This window comes from Grus americana, chromosome 8 (assembly GCF_028858705.1).
Source record: "Grus americana isolate bGruAme1 chromosome 8, bGruAme1.mat, whole genome shotgun sequence".
Classification (NCBI taxonomy): domain Eukaryota; kingdom Metazoa; phylum Chordata; class Aves; order Gruiformes; family Gruidae; genus Grus; species Grus americana.
In genome coordinates, this window is record NC_072859.1 from 15,197,780 (window position 1) to 15,221,528 (window position 23,749).

Sequence of the window (23,749 nt, forward strand, 5' to 3'; positions counted from 1 at the left end):
TGCCCCCTCCGCAGGGAAGCGGATGCGCTCCGCTCCTGTCAGCGGGGCATTTCCCCCACCGGCCCCCAGCGGCGGGAAAGGTGAGGGATGGGCTCGGGGACTCAGGGTGCCGCCCAGTGCAAGGGCAGCGGTCCCCGGGGGACCCCCTCAGGCCGCAGGGCAGCCTGCTTGGGCCTCGGCTCAGCCAGCAGCCACCTGGAAAGGTGGAGCCCTTTGTCAGGTGAGATTAGCTGTTTCTCTAGGGTGACCTACGGTAACACAGCAACATGGGCACATCTCAAATTTCCTGACTAAAATTATTTCCCAAATTGCTTTCAGCAGAAACCTGCCCAGTGACTGCTAACAAACACTTCATCTGTTTATTCCTCGATTTAGCTGCTTGAGGTGCCATGAGGTTTCAGAGTTGGCAGCTCCTGATCTCTGCAGTATGTGTAAAGTTGTCAACTGAAGAAGCAGCAGCATCTCTCATGTTTGACTTTTTTCCAAAGAACCACGTGAAAAGGTTAACTCTGAATTAAAGAATTTTATTTTGTGCATTTCAGAAATAAATGATGACATTTTCTAAAATCAGTTGTTGCTGTGCTAGACAGACACATGTAAAACTCATCTTTCCATTTTACATTACAACATGCAGTACAAGAATGATACATTATTTTACTTGATTTATTCAAAGACGATTAACTTGAGAATTCAAGAGCTATTAACTGTATGAACACTGGTAACACTCAATATTATTTCCATTGGGAGGAAGGAAAAAAAAGTCATCTCAATACCATATAAAGACACGCTAACTGGAACATAATGGATTCACAGTTCTTACTAAGTTCTTTAGTTTATTTCTAAGACATATTTTACTGATTATAACTTTGCATTATTAGAAGGTTTTGAGTGCATAATACAAATGATACTAATGAATGAAAATACAGTTCAGGATCAGTCAACATAAGTCAGCTATTTTCAGGGGATAATGACTTGGGTATAGAGTTTACCTAGATGAATGCCAGTTCATGTAAGTTAGATTTAACATTGCTTTCTTCCCTCTTCATTTTTAATCTGTCTGGCTCAACAAAGCGTAGACTAGCTTTGTGATAAACCCCATCCCCCCCAAAAAAAACCCCAAACCAACAAATCACCACCAACTCCCCCTCCAACAGTTATAACCTCAAATCTTACTTTTGTTGCTACTTAACAGCAAAGTCAACCAATATGATACATATTTTTTCCTATTTAAAACATTTATCTGTTACTAAAACTATGCTCAACTAATCAGTGCAGAAGCAACATTATAAATGGGCATGTTCAGAAGTTCCATAACATGTATTTTTGTGTACACAGTGGGGATTTATCTTTAAAATTTTACTATTAAATTAGAAAAAAACTAGCAGTGTCAAACATGCAGTCTCTTACCAGCAGTGCAGTTTGCAATACAGTAGAAAGTCATCTGTAATAATGTAAGAAGGTTTTGGTGAATTTTTTTTTTCTCCCAACACTGAAAGAGTGTTATTGCCAATGTATATCATTTAACACTTTGTGGCAATCTTTTTCAACAGTCATAGCTCTTAAGCCGCACTTCCAATTTTAAAATGTTTTCATCAAGTAAGAACAGTTTGTTCTGCCATATTGTTCCTGCTTTCTAAGCCATAGGAGCTATAAAACATACCTTGAAATAATAAATGAGAAATAATTATCTAGGAAAACAGTAAAAAGCTAGTGATACAGTAGGACTTAAGCCTCAATATCATTATCAAGAATTTTGGAAAGTTCAGTACATTATGAAAAATACTTCATATACCTCTTGCACATTAAAAAAAAAAAAATCCATGGCTGACATTTCAGTAATGTTTTCGATCAAATGACATCTCTCTTGCATTGTGTCGAGAAAATAAAAATTTCCTAACCCATGTACTGCAGCAGCTCAAAAGCTGAGGTACAATACAGACCTTCTCTAATCATAACTGCTAAGTACTGAACACTTCAGCAAGGGAGTTCAAATACTTATTAACCTTTCAATTAAATAGTGTGAATATAGCCACTTCTTACAATTCATCTATCTTCAGCCTACTAACTTGCCCTTAAATGTATGTATCTGTAACACATCTCCCTGAACAAGACAGCACACTTGCACTGTACTTTAGACAGGGTACAGAAACTTTAAAGTACGGATATAATAAAACCTTGACCTACGTGTTATTAGTGCATTGTAATTACATCCCGTGTATATTTTTTTTTCAGCATATGTTGTCTAACATTAAGAAATGCAGTATCAGTTTTGCTTTCCCCCGTGATGTGGGAAGCATTGTCAGTCTCACTCTCTGACTGTTTATTGCACTAAGATGGAAAAATCTCATGAATAGAGAGTTGAGAATTACCAACCAATTCTGTCAACCATCCCTCAGTTTGGGAACACTGAACTGAACTCAGTAAGGGCATGCAGGCATCCAAATATGAAAGAATATACATGCTTTGCATCATTTTCACTGGATGGTGTTCCCAAAGAACAAAACATAGAGGTAGCATGCTTATTCTTATTGGTGTAATTTCCAAAGGCCTAGAAATCTCATCTCTTCTCTGGTGGTAGACTAATATCTCTTCCCACTCATGTTAAGTGTTTCCACCTGCTTCAACAGATCTAGGATTTTCCTAAGAATACAGGGCTGAGGTGACCATATCTCTTCAATAAATTCATTTAGTTAAGCAGTCAAGCACATTGACTACTGTATCTTTGGCCTCACCTAAAATATAGGCTGTGCATTATATACATATGGACATGTTTCTTATGAATTCCTTACGGTGGAAAAACAGATTTAAATGAAGAAATAGGTTTGCTGCATGGCCCACAGTATATTTAAATAAAGTTTAAAATGGATTAGCATAGAGTATTACCTCATTATTGCTCGAGTTAACTCTCAAAAGTAGTTTAAAGTTTTTGCAAATTTTATATATAACTTCAAAGGTTGGTTTATTTACAGTATTTGTAAACTTTATTTCTGTGGTTGCTTAATAGAGTGTTCAACTGAACACATACAAAAAAATCCCCACCATATAGTTCAACAGAGGGACAACATATTCTGCCTTCATTAATATACGGTGCTACAGCACAAAGCATACCAAACGCAGAAAGCTATAGGTTAGTCTACTCTCCTTAAGCATGCATTTGCAAAACATCCATTTACTGTTTAAGAGACAAAGAAAAAAAACCCATAAAAGCTGTGCTACTTATTTTTAGCTCAGGAAAGAGCCACCTTGTTACGTTAAGATTTTGATTTGAAAAGTCTAAAAAACCAAAGCTGCTTGAAATTAAGTTTGTGCATATTCTTAAAATTGCTCCTTACAAAAAGCTTCTGCATCAAGTGTGCACTGCAGTTTTATTTTATTTTCGTGGCCTGATTTTCAAAATACAACCCAAGCCCCACACAGTTATAGGGCATAGGAGCTGCCTGGCATTCAGCATCTTTGAAAGTCAGGACACAGCTTAAGTGATTGTGCAGAACAGGACGTTTCCCTTGCAGTATATAAGTGTTCATTTATGCCCAATAATAAGACCACAGAAGTCTCAGCAAATCAAAGTAAAACTTTTACAAGTCATAAAGTATTTCAAGGATAACACCAATCGACCAGGCCTGAGTTTCACAGCTAAAAGGGCAATACTGTCCATTTTCATTGGTCAGTTCTGGAAGCCCTTTCCAGGATGATCTGATACAAGAAAAAACAAACAAGTATTGTTGTTAGATTAGACATTGAAATTAAAAGAACAGTTCATTTTAAAGCCTTTTAGAAGATTATCTCAGTAGGAAACTCAAAACCATGACTAAAGGTCTGTTGTCCTACAGGCATAGGACGTTCTTTGATAACAGATCTAATCCCCCCCCCCCCCAGCTAAGAATTGTAGGGGTTTTTTGGGGGTGCCTCTCCTTCAAAGTAGACTCTCTGCTACTAATAACATCTGAACTTACACTACTGGCATGTTACTCCTGTTTCTCATTCAGGTAGTTTTGCAGTTGGAGGAACACGAATGATCTTTGAGATAACTGAATGGTATTCAAACTACACTTGAAACTGGATTATAGTGCTAAAAAGTGGCAAGATAAAAAAAAAAAAAGCTGGAAGATAGCATGACTGTATAAGCCTTTTTTCCTCCACAGGAATAAACCCCCCCCCCCAAACTAATATACAGAAATACTCATAAGTTCAGCCTGTTACCACATGAATAATTCTGTGCACAAATGAAACACCAAAACAGAGTAAAAGTACACTATTTAAGTAGTAAGACAGAAAAAATAAAGAAAGTTACCAAACTGCAAGTTGTTTGTTAATACTGCCAAACAAGACACTGGGGCAAGACAGTGTAAAGCAAAAAAGTTGCTGAACAAATATCTTTTCTTATTCATGCAGTCAGACAAACCCGTCTTGTCATGGCCAGTCCTACTGAGTTACTCTTACGGATACAAATAAATGCATATTGGAAGTACGACAGAACACATTATACGGAAGAGATATCAAGGGCAAGATCTTTGTTTTGTTTTTGTTTGTCTCGAATCCTTAAGAATTAAAAATGTAACAGACAGGAAAAGGGGAAAAATAGTGCGGCTTTGTTGGTTTGGTTTTTAAGAGGGAGAACTCAAAAAGTACAGGAACATTTAAGGGTCATAAGCAAGTTCCTCTGCCTTCTTAATAACCTTGATATTCTAAGATTCTGAAACACTGTCGTACTAATTTCCTCTTTTATAACACAAGAAATCCTAACAATATTTTGCATCAGCTTATCTGACAATTTTAATCTGGCACTACTAGCCTTCTAACTATTTTGTTTTGCAGGTTGTTTTGAAATATTTTGACTTGTTTTATGAAACAACTCACCAACATTTTTTTCTGCAATTTTTTTTGGTATGAAATTAAATCTTATGTAAAAATTAGGATCTATCTATTTCACCCAGTCTTCACATGGTTAAGTATTAGTAATTCTGCAATCTATAAAAAGCACCAGATCTCAGCTGTACTTGAAACCTGACGAGATCTGCAATAATACATACAGCTGTGAACTTTATATGTAGAAAACAGATGCTATTTATATTATAGATCTGTACTTTTACATGCAATTGGATAATGGATACCACTAGCTTGAATGAATATTTTGAACCTGTGTTAGTTGGTGTCTTACCTTTCAAGGTGAACATAGTGGCGAGAAAGAACATTCTTAATCATAACTACAGTTTTTGCATATATCTCTGGACCAATCAACTTTGAGAAGTACAATTTGGCACGAAGAAAATATCCAATTGGCCACAGCCATTCCTAAGCAAAGAATGAAAAGAGATTATTGCTATAGCTGTCAGTTTGAAAAGGTGACAGCACTTTTTCTAAAATTGAAGAAATTTGCTCTTACTGGTCCTTGGTGATAATTAAAACCTCTGGCTACATTATAGTTGTCATTGTCAAGAGCATTATCATATACTCCACAGTAAACCATATCACTGCAAGAAAGAAGAAATAAATTATTAAACAAAGCCTTAAAAAAATGATACATGAAAATGGAAAGCAGAAATGAACCAAAAATTTGTCATGGCATTTACATTTAATGATGGTTCAGTTAGGGAGGTCTCCACCAGGTTCTGTATTTTACATGACAATGGAATTCCAAATACAGTTTAAACTAGTAGGGAAACGGTTAAAGTCTTGGAATGACTTGAAGTCATAATTTTGCCCTTATTCTTTTACTCAAACTGTAGTGCTGTGCACTGTATCATATATAAGTATGTATCAAGATGCAAATTCAACATCTTTTATGATACCAAATTTGACTTGTGTACTGTGTGGCATCCAAATCCACCTGGTGATTGTCTACATAAATAACATCAATTGCATGACTTTCAGAACAGCAAAATAATTGTTCCAGAAGTATTTATTGCAGCCTTATTTCACAAGTATATACGAGGATTTTAACAAAAGTAGTACTACCCTCACATGTCAAATAACTCCTACTGTCATGTTTTGTAATTAACACTTCTTGTTATCTCTACTATACTTACTCTGGGTCTAAAGTTTTCATGCCTAATGGACCAAGCAGTTTTTCCTCTGCTATTTGCAGAGCTTTCCAAGCTCTCTCAGGTGTGAACAACTCAGGGGCCTAGTAAAATAATAAAGATCTAATGAGTAAACTGTGCACATGTACTCACATAAGACTGTGTATACAAATCTAGAAAAGCACAAAAAGCCTAAGTTTTGTATTGCTGAATCAACTTCTGGAACCTACAAGTAGAGTAAGCAATGTAAGTAGAGTAAGATGACTGAAGCTATCAAGTGCTTTTTTTTTTAATTTTTTATTTTATTTCAAATACATTTGTCAAGTAGTATTACTGAAGCTCTTTACAAACCCAATAAAGACAACAAAACAACCCATGCTTTTTAGCTAATTAGAAAGGGAAAGTGGTCTCCCAGACCTAACCTTAAAAGACATTCTGAATACAGTGAACACTGCAAATTTATCCTAGCTATATATTGGACAGCAGTTTCATTTAGCTAAGTCCTGTCAAGGATGTGTTTTTAAGAGATACTCCAAGATGGACCAATATTAAAAGCATGGAAAAGAAAAACTTTCAAAAAGTTGTTTTAAGCAATGTATGTTTGTTGTGGTTTAACTGGTCAGGCAGCTAAAAGCCACACAGCTGTTTGCTCACTTTCCGCCCCCTCAGTGGGATGGGGGAAGAGAACCGAAAAGAAAGTAGTAAAACTTGTTGGTTGAGATAAAGACAGTTTAATAGGACAGAAGAGGAAAATGATAATAATAATAATAATAAAACATACAAAACAAGTGATGCAGAACACAATTGCTCACCACCCAGAGTTGAAGCTCAGGTAGTTTCTGAGCTGCCTCCTGGCCCACCTCGAAGTTACATAGGGAACACGATGTCATATGGTATGGAATATCCCCTTGACCAGTTTGGGTCAGCTGTCCTGGCTATGTCCCCTCCCAGCTTCTTGGGCACCTCCTGCCTTCTTGTTGGCAGGCCAGTATGACAAGCTGAAAAGTCCCTGATTGCTTGGGAACAACTAAAACATCAGTGTGTTCTCAGCATTATTCTCATCCTAAATCCAAAACACAGCACTGTATCAGCTGCCAGGAAGAAAATCAACTCTACCCCAGCCAAAACCAGAACAATGTTCAGGCTGCCCAGGGAAGTGGTTGAGTCACCATCCCTGGAGATATTTAAAATGTGCATAGATGTGGTGCTTAGGGACACGGTTTAGTGGTTGGACTTGATGATCTTAAACATCGTTTCCAACCAAAACAATTCTATAACTCTATATAATGCTGTGCAGATGAACCTTACAATGAAAACTTAGTTCAATAATAAAGAAAATTTTAAATGCAAATGCTTCCCCCCAGCCCCCCTCACTTACCACAACCATTGCTATTGTAAAATTTGGCCTGAGTTGGTAATCACACCATGGACTTGAAGCTCCATAGCTGTCCTTATAGATTCCACGTTTGTGAACAAGATTTGGATGTTTCTCATTAGGATCTGCTGGGTTCTCAGAGACAAAGAATAGCCTTTCAAAGTGTCCTTGAATTTTTCTGTTCCACTCATCATACGTGATAGTCTCCTCCTTTCCTGCAAGATGTTACACAGAAGTTTTATTTTCTGAAAACAGCCACAATGTTAAATATGCTTAAGTCTGTTTTTACTGTTTTGCTTATTGAAGTTTTACTTAAGATACTCTTAACACAATAAAGGCCACAGTAGCATTGCAAAATGTTATCTAGACATTGAATTATACTGCAGATCAACTCCAAACACATCCACAACTTTTTTTTTTTTTTTACAACATTTTCCATCTTGCAGTTAGCTAGGAGCAAACAGTATGAGGTACTGTGATCTATACTAAATATTTAATTAAGTTTAAAATTCATAATTAACATTTCAGCATGGTAACACATCAACTCTTTCATAGTACTTGATATACATACTCTTGCTATTTTGGAGACTTCAAAGAGTTTCAAAACATTAGGGTAAGTGTCACTTTTAAAAGCTTTCTCTTCCTGAATTCCTGACACTTAACATAGCAGGAGCAGACCTAGGATCACCTCTCTCCAGCTGGTGATTCCCCACGCTTAGGCCAATTCTACAGTTCACAGGAACAGCTCACTGAAACTTCAAGTGAGACTAGAAAAACATCAAGTTTTAGTCAGCAGAATTGTGCTTGGGATATCTTCCTGATTGAGACACATATATGCATCTTAAATAAGCCATGCTTTTATGAAAGAACCAAAAATAGTAAAGAATTGTACATTAGTTTTATATTAGGTGAGTACAGCAGTATCACCTGTTTTTTCTTAAACTACAATTGAAATACAGCAAAAAGGACAATACTGCCAAAATCGAAAGTGGTATTGCCAGAAGAACAAAAAGCCTAGAACCTCTAAGACTAAGCCTATTCTTGAGAAACAAGGCATAGATCTTGAATAAGAATTAAGGCCAATTTTAAAATAGATTCAGCAGTAGATGAATGAAATTTACACACAGGTACATGAGATTAACAACAGAAGGGAGTATGCAAACATCAAAGTGAATATAAAAAAGTTGCTTATGATTCTGGTATAGGAGAGAAGAGAAGTCCTATACACATTATTTCTACATCTATGGATTATAATACTGCTGTGTTCTGAATTCTAAATTGTCTTATTCTAGACATAGATTTTAAGAAATCCTGAAGTGACAGGTAAGTTCATGACCTGAGAATTTCTACTGTCTAGGACAGATAGGACAAAACCCCCAAAACTTACATTCACATTTTCTAAAATAGAATAAAAAAACCATTGAATTAATTGTTTTCCAATATTATTCTTTACTGAAGAGTAAAAAGGCTTTATAGGGCATGTATATTCACTTGGGCTGGGTAAGCTCATAAAGTAACTTTGTAACCACAGCAGTATCCCTATGAAACATAAGAGACCTCTAAAGATATTTACATAAATATTCAAAAAAAGTGGTTTTGTGTTGTGAATATTGAGAAAAAAAAAAGAAAAGAAAAATAAAAGTGTCTTGGGTCAATTTATTTAGCATTCTTGTAATGAATGATGCACATCATCATAATACATAGTAATCCTATCACTTATATCCATTTTGATAAATGGTATTTAGGCTCCAAGACTCCTTTGTAATCCACACCTTAATACATGGAATAAAATATTTGAAATATTCACAAGGCAATATCAACTCTTAAAAATTTTTTCTAGTAACAAAAGATTTTAATCATACAAGATGCTTTCCCAAGTTTTTGCCCTTTTCCCCCTAAACCTTCTTGAGTAGTTTGATAATCATCCCTGATGTTATAAGGCCACCATTTCATGGTTTTAGTTATTTTTATACTCCAGTAATACAATTATGGGATGTGCCTGTTTTTACCATGTCTTTTTACAGTGACTCCAGGGAATGGAAACACATTTTTCCTGGATAAATCCAGCAACCAGCGAACAGCCGACTTGCACAGGCCAACAACTTCCACAGCAGAGCCATCTCTAGAATAATAATGATTAAAAAAAAGCCCAAGAATTACTTTAAGAAGGCTAAAGTTCAATAAGTAACTGAAAAAGAAATCTCTATCTTATTTAGACACTTTATTTTCCCCTATTCTCCTACTATTCCCCCATTTCTCCTATATGCCCCAAAGTTCTATAGTATTGCACTGTTTTGTGACTAACAGCTCCATCATCGTCACTAATGTCATGATTTTTCTAAACTTCAGTCATATTTCTCTCACCCATATTCTCTTGAAAATAAAGAGTCCTTAGACATTCCGATCTCTCCTTGCAAGGCAGCTACTCCATCCCTTTGAGTTTTAGCTGCCCTTCTTTGTACCATCCTTTATTATGTCCTCCTTGAGATGAGCACTACACATGACACTCAAGATACAAACGCACTTGGCAGGTGCAAGGTTTCACAAGGAGGCAGAATGATGCCCTCTGTCTTGTTCTAAAAACCTTTACTGATGACACTCAGTATTATTTTTTAGTCACTTTTTTGGTTGCTGCTGTACACTGAGATACAATTTCAGAAAGCTACCAATGACTCAGATTTCCTTCCTGGGTGGCAGCTTAGTTCTGACAGCATTGTGTAGACATGGTTTAACTATTTTTCCTCTAGATGTGTACCTTAACTTTATCTACGCTGAAGCTTATCTACCACTTTTAGGCACATTCAGTTTTATAGGGTACTTTTGAGTTTCATGAAAGGGCCAAGAATAAGAGAAAAGAACACTAGCATAAGCAGACTGTGTCAATTTACTTTTATTTAGATCAGTAATATCCTATATGATGAAGAAACAAGGGAGGAAAGGGCAGAAAACAAGTGAGGTTTTTTTATCAGCTAAGTCAGGGAACAAGCTTGATTGTAAACTTTTATCCCTAAACAGATACTTTTTTCTGTACAATAGACTAATTTAAAGTGATATCATCATACCCAGCTAATTCACACCAATTTAAGGTAATTTTATACCAGTGATGAAGAACATGAAAAAAGGATCAGCCCCAAACAACTTGATCCTCTGATATTAAAACTGTGCTCAATACAGACGTTCTCATCTTCATGTGCTTTTAGGTAAATTAGGTAATTTTTCTGCCCTAATAGATTATTCAAGTCAAAAGTGAGGCATTAAAATAAGCACTAAATGCACTTCTTGGACTTGCTTCTTATTTCAGGTGATATTCTATAATCACTGTATGCATAAATTTCATATTATATCAAGTTTTACTGTCTGCTTGATGTAAAGTTTTCTCTAGCATCACTGATGATTTAGCCTCTTCAGGGCACATACCTCAACCTCTCCTTGTTCCCAATTAAAATGCCTGATTTGTCAAGCAAAATAATGTTTTCCTTCAGTTCTCACCCACAGATAGCAATTGATTTGAAACTGATGCTGTACTAAACTCAAGCAAGGATGCCTGCAGCAGATTGCTAGCACATGGTAAAGAGCTTATTTTTAAAATGTTTAATCTCAACTTTAAAAACTTAGATGTTGTAGATATTTTTGAATTCTAAGCAAGTAGTATTCAAACAACACAACTATCAATAGATATCTCCTATAATAAGTCTAAATAACAAAGTACTGTTAGTACTACAAGTATACAATTTTTCCTGAATTACATTTTACTACTTGAATTCAAAAGTCGACTCTTTGCATGGAGGTAAAACCATGCCAGAATTTGAGGGCTTCACCTGCTAAAAACACATCTTTTTTTTTCAAATGAGCACAAAGAAAAAAAAATCCATTAACATTCTAGTAAGCAGAAACATTTAAAACATTTGAGAAATCACCTCCCAGATGTGTTTATGGAAGACACAGTAGTTCTACAGAAGAATTTCAGGTTAAAAAAGTAGTTAAACAAATCCTCTCCAAAAAGCCTGGGTTTTGTACCTTGGAGTAGCTGGAATTCCTCTGTTGCGAGCTCTGTCACTCTCTCCCATTTTATCCATCCAAGTGCCACAATTGAAACGGTTCCCTCCAAAGACAAAGCCAGTTTCAGGGTCGACACCTGCAGTTACATTAAAACCTGCAAAGCAAGATCACATATGAAATCTGTATTCTAAGCAAAACAAAACTCCAACTGCCCCACCCCAGCCCAAGCCTCCTAAATAAACAAAAAACCTCCAAACAAGAGATCTGAGGTGGGTTTCTGAAGGCAACTATACTTTTAAAGTCAACTTTTATTTAAAGATAACTTGTACCACAACATATAAGCAGTTGCTGATAACATGAAATTAATTAAGCACCTCTTAAACATTAAATGTATTTAAAGTAATATAGTTTTAGTTAAACATAATACATTTTTCAAAAATATACTCAACAGCTAGAGGAAAAGAAATACCAAATATATCAATCAAATATAATAATCTTCTGAATTGCATAGCGAGTGTTCTACTTATGTTACCTTCATCTCTCATGTTTTGATCTATCTGTGGGCCAGCATTCCTTTCTCGGAAATTTATGCCTTCCATGTGTCGTTGCATTGCTTCCTGTATTACTTCATAAAGTGGCTGATCCTAGATTGATTGAATGTTTGGATGATATGTGAAAGGCAAGATTAAAAATGAGTAGAAAGGGTCTAATGTGCAAATAGTAGCAACTCTCAGCCTCTAGGTTAAGATACTTCAAAAGAAAAGCATCTAACATTTTCAGTAGCATCTTTGTCAATAGCAATACACTGTATACAATTTTTAATATAAACATTTTTTCAAGACAAAAAGCAAAGAAAAGATTTAAAGTAAAGCTGATTGAATTTTTTTCCTCCATCCCCAATCACCCACACCTGCCTAATCATGTGATGCAGATGTAACGAGGCATGCCAGAAATATGCAATTTTTGTGCTACAATCAAATTTCACATAAACAACAGACAGCAACAGGTTCTTGTAGCTAAAAAAATTACACTCTTGCATTAAAAATTTATAGTTGTGTTTAAATACTTAAATCAGAAGTGATCTTTACCATAGTGCCTGCAGGCTGAGGAGAAGAGTCATCTCTTGGGTACATCCTAGAAACAGGACACCTGAGAATGTCTAATCCATTTGGAACAATTTTACAGTAGTCCTGGATACACTGAAGCCACCACCACACAGCATCACGACAGTTGTATCTGGCATGTGTCCCCTGGCCAAGCAGATTGGGAATGAGACCATGTCTTAAAGTCCCACCAAATGCTAAAATGATGTTTCTAGAAAAAGAGAAAACCAGTCTTGACTAAGTCACTTTCAGGGTCATTATTGGACCAACTATTAAGTACAAAGCGTACAAGTTGATCTTAATAGCAGGGTAAGTCAAGGGGACAAACTGGATCTTAAAGACAGATGCCAAAAGTTTGCTGTTGAAAGCTACAAATTACTTCATTTAGCACGAACTTCTTTAAAATAAAAAGTCATCTATTACCTAAAAATTCCCCAACATGAATACATTTAAATCAGTTTGTACAAGACATACAACATCTGCTAATACAGAAAAGCTAGTTTGCTTTTTCATAGGTAGTGATATAGACCCTAAATCCAAATCCCACTGAGGTCACAGGGAAGATTTTTACTGACATTGTTTATGATTACCCTGGTATCCATTCTGATGGGTGGGGTGGAATGGGGACGGAGGGCAGGAGTAGATGGGAATTTCCTATTAAAATACAGAGAGGTGACAGCAACTGAGGTTATGAGAAGATTAATTTGAGAACCGTCGCGCATACCTTGCAGAAAACATGGATTCCAACTACCTTTAAAAGGGAATATAAACATTCTAGTAGACTGCAGATCTTACTGCATGAGAAAGGTCATAGTGGGCCAAATGTACAACAGCAGAAATACATGCTAATTTAAAACAACTAATTTTTATGTTTGTATCATGTGACGAGCTCCACCCAAATTAAAAGATTAATGGAAACATCAAATCAATAGATCTGGCTTATATCTGGCTCATTTGTCAGGTTAAACATTTAGAAACAGATATCAGATTGTAACAATCCACAATTAGCTGATTTCTAGTATTAATAGACAAATACTAGCAGTTACAAAAAAAAAATCACGATAGACATGCAATCATACCTTTCTGACTAAAACAGTATTCTCTTGCTACTTCAAATATTTAAATAAATTATTTGGAAATTATTGCTCAGCAACAGCAGTGCAAGTACATGTGAAACACAATCATTTTAAGGACAAGCAGTAGTGTTACAGGTGTTAAAACTACCTGATCTATACAGAACATCAGCTTCATATCAGAGCTAAGAAAGCAAGAGAGAATCATTTAAGTAGTATTTTAATTCCACTTACACAGAACTCCCAAATCCGTCTAGGGCCATTAAAGTTTTATACTGCACCTCAACTGTTTCTAACAGCTTGTGTGTCATCTCAGGTTTTGTTATCTTGCTTTTTTCCTAACTACCTGCAAACCCAGTAAGAACTAAGAATAAGTTGGTCTTACCTTGCTTCTAGATAGCGCCCAGTAACTAACATGAGACCCCTGAGTGCAATAAAGGTATCCCTTCCCCAAGAGCGAAAAATTCCAGAAGAGAAGTGAGGTAAACCTAAACAGAAATGCCATTGTTCATTGCATTTATTGATACTGCAGAAAAATCCAGGCACACACGTATGTATAAAATAACCAGAAGTAAAAATATATTCACATTTGTATTTTTTTTCCTGGATTAAGATACCTAATCTTCTAGACCAAGCTCCTGATAAAATGAAATAAAACCTCATTTTAGAACAATTATTTTCTAAAGTTTCAAGATCATGCAACAGAATTTCTCATAATAGTCACATTTAAATTTTTATTAAATCACTTTGTAACTTAACCAAGTGCCATCCTTTAATTAAAGGAAGCAGAAAACTCCTAACATACAAAAAGCCAGAACTATGACAAGATTTATAATGTTTTGTTGGCAGCAGCTCACGTATGAGAGCCATGCCATCTTAGTAGCATAAAGGGGCTAAGACTGCAGAGCTATGAATTTGTTCAGCCAAAAATTGTTCTCAGCCACTATAGAAGGAATCCTGCTTCTCTTTTACAGCAGCTTCTAGAACTACATCTTACTGCAGACATTATAACATGTAACTTTAAGAATGATTCTGACTGATAAAGCATAATAATTACAACACTAAGGTCCATCCTTGTCTTCCTTTTTTTATTTTAACTTTTTCAATCTAATAAACAAAAAAATTCCATAAAGTTTCAAAACAGTAGCATCTCGTGCATGATTGATAGAACAACATTTTAACTTCTATCACTTACTTTTCCAAAGTATTTGCTAATATTCAAATATGGCCTCCACACCTCTGCAATTTTATAGTATATGGCAACAGCACTTGAGAATGACAATCCATGTACGAGTTAAGTCTCAGACACAACTACCAGTTAATATGTGAAGGGAATATTAAGTATAATTAATCCTTACAATATTAATCTTTTTTTCCAAGGGAATGTTGTGCCTCTGTTTCTAGGTAAACTCTAAAGCAAGCAAATGGAATGCTACTAAACCCAAGAAACTAAAGGCAATAAAATTCCATGAGAGAAAGAAAATAAACACCCCAGTAAGACAGATGCCATAGAATCTGTGGACGTTAAAAGTTTCTATGGTTTCAGAAAAGGAATGGGCCAAGGCAGAACAAAAATAAATTCACTCTAAGCCACTAAACACAGAAGACAATACTTCTGACATAGGAAAGTACCCAATTCAAAGACTGCCAGATGCTGGCAGAACATTTGGAGGTATAAACACTATTTGCTGACTGCTTTTATGCTCTTTCCTTTTGGAGACTGTTTCAGATCAGGCGTTCTTCTGGTCTGCTAATGGTTCTTTTTCTGAGAACTTATAAACAATAAATTCACCCTTGTACTCCATTACAATTCAGTTCTTAAATTCATGTCTAAAAAAGATAAACTAAAACCTATTTACCTCAAGCAGGTCTTCTGGAAAGAAAGAGAACATACTTGTGATCTCTATATATGATTAAAGTGGATATACCTAAAAATGTCTCTAAATAAAGTGTTTATAAGCTCCCTACACACACACCCCCTCCAAGAGCAGTAACAAAATAGTTGTGCCCAAGTAGTGCTAGACAAAACTCTCATATTTTTAATATGGGCAAATCTTTATCTTAAACACAAGCTAAAACACAGTGGAAAAGTGAGGAAAACTGCTACCTACATTTTATACATGTTTGGTGACATATGGATCCCAAGCACAATGGAGACAATTTTAATATAGTTACTAAAAATAGTTTAACTACTTTGGAAGACTTTTTTTTTTTTTTTTTAAAATGTTGTCCTCACTTACCAGCTGCCAAAGAAACACAACACTGTTCCTTCTCATTTGTAATCTCATTCAGCCTACAGGGAACATCATGTAAGGAAGGAGACAGATCTGGCAGACAAGAGTATTTTCCTATCCCACACATCTGTACTGAGCCCAAGGAAAGGTGCTTAACAAATGTTGATCCGTTCTGCACAAAGCTGTAATTCAACATAATTAATTTTACATTCAGCAACATCAGCCTATAAAATGTACCCTTTTTCATTTACAGAAAACTATTATAAATACTATGTATAATAAATATAATAAACAATGAGTTAATATTATTATTTCGCATTAACTAATTTTGTACACAAGCTCTAATTTGTAAATCACTTTTTTCCCCCAAAATGGGTGCCCACTGTTAGCCTTAAATTTTATTTTATTAATGCCAATGGGATTGTTTATGTTAAATACTTCTAGGGAAGAGGGTTAAAAAATTGCTTTGGTTTACTTCATGCCTGCATACAGACCTAATATTCAAATTACATTCTTCAGCAGATAAAAGGTGCAAATATATACAGATACCTCTATAGCTCTGATATGCCAAGCATACCTAGACATCTGATGCCATCCCACATCCAGAAGCGTTGTGTATGCACCCACTAATATGGCATCAAAGTAGCATGGGATGAGGTAACGTGGAATTCTCTTTAGGTAGACAAACATGGCCTTCAACCATTTACCAACCTATTAAAATACAATATAATTAGAACTTGATAACACTAGGGTTCAAAAATCAGTGCTTTCAGGATCTGTCTAGTTAAAGTATTTGTCACAGATTTGGTATGTTTATTACACCCAAGTTATGCTTGACCACTACAATGATGAGGTTATCTTATCTTCAGTTATTAATAACACCACTAGCATGCAACCATTCACGTCTAAAGCTGTCCATGCTAGGTATTTGTGGTAGAATTGCTGTACCTTCCTGCTTCAAAATTTCAGCTAAAAAAGATGAGCTCTAAGAAGAGTAGTAGGGAAAAAATCTGTACTATGTATGTACTATGACATAAATAGACAAGAACATCAACTACAGAAAGAGATTATATTTTACTAGTGTTGTAGGAAGAAAAAAAAATCGTCACAAAGAAGTTATTAAAACTGAGTAGCAAAGGAAAGCTGCAACTCAAAAGGCATCACTACGACCCAAATGTGGGAAGGAGGTTTTTAATTGCTTAAAAAGACAGGACTCCAGAGATGAAGCTTGAGACCAGAGATAGAAAAATTATCAGATCTCCTAGAAGAAATTGCCTAGACAAGAAATGTTATAAACAGACTAAATTTAAAAACATACCTGTAATTGAAAAGGACACAAACTAGTAATTTAAAACCCCAAAGTCACCAAGTAAGTATTTTTACTCACTTCTGCACAGGCTCCTGCACGTGAAATCAGACGATTACTGACATAATCAATCATCCAGTCTCCAGATCTTAAATTATCACAAAATGGATGACCCAAATCATTCTTTGGTCTAATGTCTGCCATCACTGACATTAACCCTGAAGATACAAACCCAACTCTGTATTAAAAGGCACACCATTATCACAAACAGCAATTACAATTCAGGAGGAAAAGGTACACAGCAACAGATGCTTTAACTGGATTTAACCATATTACTTATCTTGATCTGCAGAATGAGTTAGGATACAACTCAACTGTAGTTTCCTCAGCATACATCCTAGACAGTTACGCAAATCATTGTGGAATAACTAGCATGATTGAATTCATACATTTGATAAATGATTGACACTCCTCAGTAATCTAGTAATGCCGAGGGTTTAATTAATGTGACTTTTCACTGGAGGTACATGTATTTTCTTTTTATTTTAAAAGCAAGGGCATTGGTGTTAAAATACATATTGAAACTTAGTTTTGCAGCCCAGAGTACCGAGAGAGAGTGTGCTTGTTTTAGTGTGTGATTTCCTGGGTACAGCATGGAAAAGTAGCATGGTCAAGCAGAAAAAACTTGCTGTTTTTCTATCCAAACAATGGCACTAGCCATAACACAGCATTAAGGTACGATCTAGATTGAGTAGCTCTATTTACTTTTTTTCCTGACAGAAAAGGAAAAGAATGCTGCAACTATTACCTTGGAGGCCTGCATACTTCAGTGGTGACCAGTTTGGTATATTGTAACAACCTCCACCATCTTCTTGTTCTTCTGCCTCACACCTATACAGTACTTGATTTAGGTCAGACAAAGTTAGCTTCGATGCAATACTGAAAAAACAGTGGAGAAAAAAAAAATATTTCCAAACTCAAAAGCAACATTACTAGAGAAATGGGTTTAAGCTGAAAGAGGGTCGATTTAGATTAGACGTTAGAAAGAAATTCTTTACTGTGGGGGTGGTGAGGCACTGGAACAGGTTGCCCAGAGAGGTTGTGGATGCCCCATCCCTGGAAGTGTTTAAGGCCAGGTTGGATGAGGCTTTGGGCAACCTGGTCTAGTGGAGGGTGTGCCTGCCCGCAGCAGGGGGGTTGGAACTAGAGGATCTTTGAGGTCCCTTCCAACCCAAACCATTCTATGATTCTATGAAATACAAAAAAGATTTCACAAACAATTCTAGTTTCAGACTTACATTAAAATAATCAAATATATACAACTCCCTCACCACTTACTTAATCTTGGAAATCAAGAGCCTGATTTTTCAGATGTTCTGCTCAGACGTTTCGGTTATTTATTCAGAAACACAGTATTAAGTTGAAACCCCGAACAATCATACTCCAACACTGAGAAGCGTTCCATGTTAGTAAGTCTACTTTAGGCAGCAATTACACAGAACGTGAACAAAAGAGCCGGGGAAGATTAAGTATTAACCCTGCTTAATATTACACATATAGAAAAAAAAAAAATCTCAGATTTTTTATTGCACTGACAATCCACATCCATCTGTAGTAACCAAAAAATAAAAATTCCTCACTTTAAGTTTACAGACTGTTCTCTGCTCCCACTGTAGCTCTCGGTTCTACTTCAGAAACTTAAAGAATACTTACGAAGAAAATAATGTTTTTAATATAGGTGCTGAATGATCATCAGGAAGACTTCCAGATTTAAAATGAGGGCTGAACTGGACCAAATGATTGCGGAGTACACCAACAGCCTCTTGTGCCTTTGGGTCAAGACTAACTCTGTAAATATGAATACATAACTTGAGAATAGTTATTGTAAGTGCTACATTTCTACAAGTCTCAAAACAAAGAATCCCCTAATTCTATTTTAACTAACACAGTCATTTGGCAATTATAAAAACGTACCTGAATACTATTACACTTCCTGGTGTTAATTTTTCAAATTCTATTTCTTGAACAAATTCATTTGGCCCTTTTATGGCAGTTCCAGCTTGCTTTATAATTTTACTCTCTTTAATCTTAGAAAAGAAAACACATTTGCAACTGAAATTCAGTGTCTTTTTTCTAATATAAAATATCACAAACTACAAAATATTAGATCAGAACATGGGTGAAAGAGGCTAATTACCTGGATATGCTCTCTGAGTTCCATTGTGAAATTAGGCAATCCATTTATAAAATGGTCATCTTTTTTGTAAGGACTAACATTTCTCTCAATAGTCCTAGCCTCAAGTACTACTTCTTCTATTTTTCCTAAAAAAAAGTTAAATCATGTAGTAGCTGTTAAGATACTTTAAATGAAAAATGATTCTTTTGAAAACATGAAGCAAAACCTAAAACTAAAACCCTAAATATTCAAAACACAAGCCTTGGTTGTAAAGCTAAAGAACAACCAAATGTGACAAAACATATGGGTAAGTGTTTTAAATATCCTATAAACACTCATTACACATTCATTGGCTGTATTTTATTTAAAACTGCAATTCTGTTATTTTAGAAGAAATTAACAATAAAAATCAGTTAACAATTAGTGAATTACAATCTGTCTTTTACTGATCACCAGCTCTGTTAGTTTCCTTATAATCTGTTAGGAGACTGTATTAGATTGGTTTCCAAACTGCAGCTACAGATGGTTTATCTTCAAAGTGTAACAACTTATCATTAATGTTCAAATATTCTTATTTTCTTTATCCTTTCAATAATCTACAAAATAAGGTATACAAGCGTTGCAGCCATTTGTAAATGTCTTAACACATAACGTGACTGACTTTAAAACAGGCACACACATGCCCACAAAGAATTGAGTATACTTAAAAAGCCAGTTTGGAAAGGTTCTCTTCAGAATTATTTTCAGGTAATGTGTAGAAGTCATTATACTTTGCTACTATTAAGTACAGTAAATACTTTACATATTTAATTAATATTATGTATTACCTATACATTACCTTTATATTAACTTACGCAGTACAAAGTTATATTTTAAACCCACAAAAATAGTCAATATATAAGAACACTGAATAGCAATGACATCAACAAGTATGATGAGATTTTAGCCTTTTTCCCCAGTGTAAGACTTAATAAATAGTAATTCCTCCCTAATTCTGTACAATTAACCATCTTGCTGTTAACTATTTCTCACCAGTTCACAAAACCACACCCTCATGGAGAGCTTATAGCAGGCAGTATACTCAATATGAATGCCTCTGAAAACCCTAAGCAAGGTAAGTGTGTTAGTGTTTCTTCAACCACTTTTGGTATATGCATGTTAGCAGATATAAAAGGAGTGTTATATACTGAAAATTCTCATGTTGATTTCATGCGTTTGAAGTTAAAAAGTATGGAATTAGAGTAACTTGAATTTTTTTGTACTCCTGCTATCTCCTGAAAAGAAATCTGATTACCTGGGATACACATTTCAGGTACTTCTTTACTGTAGAAGGAAGTTTTCGGATCCCTGAAGGCAGTTCGACTTACAGCCACAACAGACTGGTGTGTGTTAGGGCAATGCCTTGTCACTGCCACTATATCTTCATCAACTTGATCTACATACACCTAGAAAAGATGTACCATTGCAATTGTGCTCACTCAGAACACAAATACAGAGAAATCACAGTGTTACCCTCACTTCTTGCCTGATTAAAGCCTTTAGCCCCCAGCTCCTGATGCAGCCTGTTTATGGCCAGCCTTCCTGCTAGAATTCCTGTTTGGAAATTAACTTCACCAGAACTCAGGTGTGCTGCTGGATTCCACTTTGCATAAAACCTCTCTTCAGATACTACAGAGATCTGCAAAGAAATTAAGATTTAAGCAAGTATTAACTACTCTGAAAAAAAAAAAAAACCCAAAACAGCTGGAGGTCTCAACTACATAATCAATTCAAATTTCATATGAAATTGGACAATTTTTGAAGTAATGCCAGCCAGTAAAACTGCTTGGAATTTCAAATAAACAGTGTTAAAATATATGTCCTAGGACAAGAATAAAAGTTTACATTTTTAAAAGTAACTTAGGAGTTAAACTGCAGACACATACCTGGTGTGGTACTAGTTCATCATAGCCTTTGGTGCTTCCTGTAGCACAGCACGCCATGGAAACAATCATTGCACTAGGAAGAGCATCATATGCAGATCGGTGCTATGTTAAAAAATAAATAGGTAATCAATAGCGAAACAAAGACATAATTCACCCCTCCCAATTCAGCATACAGAAGATATGCTCAGTTTAACAGAGGAATTGCCAATCATGTGACCATCATTTTCTCAATCACAATAGAATTACTGAAAAAAATTTACTACAAATGTACTAAGAAAAGCAACTTAAGAGAAACCCTCAAAAATAAGCACTCCAATTCCCACCATTCTCTCTCATTCTGTCCTGTAAAACAGGAGCTTAAGAGAGCAGATTAACAAGCAGAGACAGAACCACTTATAGTAGCTCATTAAGTAGATTTATATACTTTTTCCCTTGAAAGTCAAAATCTTGACTGTCAGAGGGAGTCATAAAATTCTATTCTCTGCATGAAGCTTGAAGATCTGAAACACATTTTCCCAAATATGGCTGAGAAAAAACATCCAGATTGCACCAAGCCTTCTAATAGCTCAGAAATATCAATTCAGAAAACATTAAATGTAAACTTTGGGTTTTGGTTTAGGTGCTCACCTGAATTGGACACTCATTATCATGTGTAATATCCATAAACAGTGCATGAGCAATAGCTGGCATCAAAGGCCTCAAACGTGGCTGAACAAAAGAGCCAACAGGTTCACCTCCAAAACGATAAACTAACCTTCCCTCTTCATGGCTATTATAAGCAGTCATTGCCTCTAAAGGACAAAATAGGTAAGTGTTTACATAAAAATAACTACCATGGAGTACAGCATGCACAAAGAGGTTAATGCAACATTTTATAGTTGTTATTTTGGTGTGTTCAATCATTAAAAAAAAATCACATATAACTATATTCTCCAATGTGGATACACAACCTTGGAGTATTCCATTTACTATAATATACTAAGTTAGAGAAAGCTAAGGGAAAAAAAGGAGAAAAAAGCAGAGATCTGAAACTGGTTTTCATAGGCTTTAAGAAACTCATGCAACAAAAATCAGACTTGATGCAGCACTTGCATAGCAGAACTGTGCTACTTTTTTCCTCTTGCCAGAATAAGAGAGAAATATTTAACCTTCTGTAAACTAATGCAGGATGTCTTCTCTTATTTTACAGCTAGTATTGTATTTTTTGCTGAGTATCAAAAAAGTCACAATACAAAAGCTGTACTTCTGATTACATGGAGTATGCAATTAAAAGTGCATAATACAGAAGAAACCTTTTCCTTGGAAAAAGCACGTCATCTATAATCCCTCGCTGGAAAGAGACCACACACACAGCAAGCCTACCTCTTATTAAGGAGGTAATGCCCAGCCTATTCACAAAGATATTGTCCAGCTCCTCATTTCCTGTGAACAGTTCAGCCACTACATACAAATCGGCTCGCAATTTTCTAGCTGTGTCCAGCATGTACTGCAAAAAGCACAGCCAAAAAAGCCACAGAAAGGGGAAAGGTAGATACAAAAAAGGACAAGTTTCAAAGCTAGGCGGGAGTTGGACAATAGGAAAATGCCATGCAGCAAAGACAAACAGAAAGCCAAAATTAAGGAACAAAAGAAGTTGTTACACAGAAGAGGACACACAAACACACACAAAAATCAAGAATTAGCATATAACACAGGAGAAGGTAATAGAACAACAAGAAAAGGTAATTGCATAAGCAAAGAACATGAATATGTAAGAAAAATAAAAAAAAAAGTATACCAGTGTTAGTTTCACATTAAAAACTCCAAACCATACACGACAATCCTACATAATTTTCAACTGCTTATTGTACCTCTAATCAGGCTGGTAATTCCCAGGCGGTTGACAAAAACATTGTCAATGTACTCACTGCCCGTGAAGAGTTCAGCTATCACATAAAGATTAGGTCTGACTGATCTGGCTGTTGCTAGCATCTCCTATAGATCATAACACATTTTTAATGCAAGACATCAATTGTCAGCTATGTATATACACTCATTAACATGAATGTTAACCAAACTTAAATGAGTCATTCATATATGCAGTTCATTTAAAATATTAATAACAGGTAAGATTCATAAAACCATGCTTATATTTTACAGAGATTATCTATGGATCAAGTAATTCTAGGAAATTCTCTGAAGACTTTAAGCCTTGTGTTTAAACAAAATCTTAACTCAAAATGCAAGAACAAAGGTTGCATAAAAGTGATGCTTGTTAAGGTAAGAAATAGGAAGAGGAGTTCAGTTTAAGCCTTCGAAGTTACCATTCCAAAAATAGTAACAATAAATGAAAGAATGGCAGAAGTTTTAAAATGGCTGCATTTAAGAGCCACTTACAACTTTTGTGTGGGCAAATCAACTTGTTTTAGAGAGCTCTTCATATATTTAGGTAAGGTCTGTAATCAAGCTAAGACTAAGCACTAACAAGCTGCACTACTCAAATCTATTTAAAGCTAATTTACTAGATAAGTACAATTTCTGGCTATAGTCAGCTCTGTG

At 35.5% G+C, this 23,749-nt stretch overlaps 1 protein-coding gene across 8 annotated transcripts in view; it reads right to left on the minus strand.

Annotated features, from left to right (window-relative positions):
- Positions 1-506: 506 nt before the first annotated feature.
- AGL (amylo-alpha-1, 6-glucosidase, 4-alpha-glucanotransferase) overlaps positions 507-23,749 on the minus strand; it is a 47,176-nt gene continuing 23,933 nt past the window's right edge. For 5 of the 8 annotated variants that reach the window (XM_054833320.1, XM_054833318.1, XM_054833314.1 and 2 more), the window contains 22 exons: positions 22,574-22,697; positions 21,839-22,002; positions 21,212-21,313; positions 20,812-20,964; positions 20,581-20,731; positions 19,308-19,432; positions 19,085-19,197; positions 18,824-18,958; positions 17,919-18,049; positions 17,192-17,328; positions 16,382-16,515; positions 15,811-15,986; positions 13,956-14,058; positions 12,483-12,708; positions 11,927-12,038; positions 11,413-11,548; positions 9,405-9,517; positions 7,399-7,610; positions 6,027-6,124; positions 5,384-5,471; positions 5,159-5,292; positions 507-3,693 (listed from right to left, as the gene is read on the minus strand). In XM_054833320.1, coding sequence (XP_054689295.1) covers positions 3,576-3,693; positions 5,159-5,292; positions 5,384-5,471; positions 6,027-6,124; positions 7,399-7,610; positions 9,405-9,517; positions 11,413-11,548; positions 11,927-12,038; positions 12,483-12,708; positions 13,956-14,058; positions 15,811-15,986; positions 16,382-16,515; positions 17,192-17,328; positions 17,919-18,049; positions 18,824-18,958; positions 19,085-19,197; positions 19,308-19,432; positions 20,581-20,731; positions 20,812-20,964; positions 21,212-21,313; positions 21,839-22,002; positions 22,574-22,697 — 2,985 coding nt within the window. In that variant the 3' untranslated portion in view covers positions 507-3,575. Of the gene's footprint in view, positions 3,694-5,158; positions 5,293-5,383; positions 5,472-6,026; positions 6,125-7,398; positions 7,611-9,404; positions 9,518-11,412; positions 11,549-11,926; positions 12,039-12,482; positions 12,709-13,955; positions 14,059-15,810; positions 15,987-16,381; positions 16,516-17,191; positions 17,329-17,918; positions 18,050-18,823; positions 18,959-19,084; positions 19,198-19,307; positions 19,433-20,580; positions 20,732-20,811; positions 20,965-21,211; positions 21,314-21,838; positions 22,003-22,573; positions 22,698-23,061; positions 23,186-23,749 lie in introns of those variants that run through there. The other 3 variants (XM_054833316.1, XM_054833317.1, XM_054833322.1) reach the window with 2 other exon arrangements.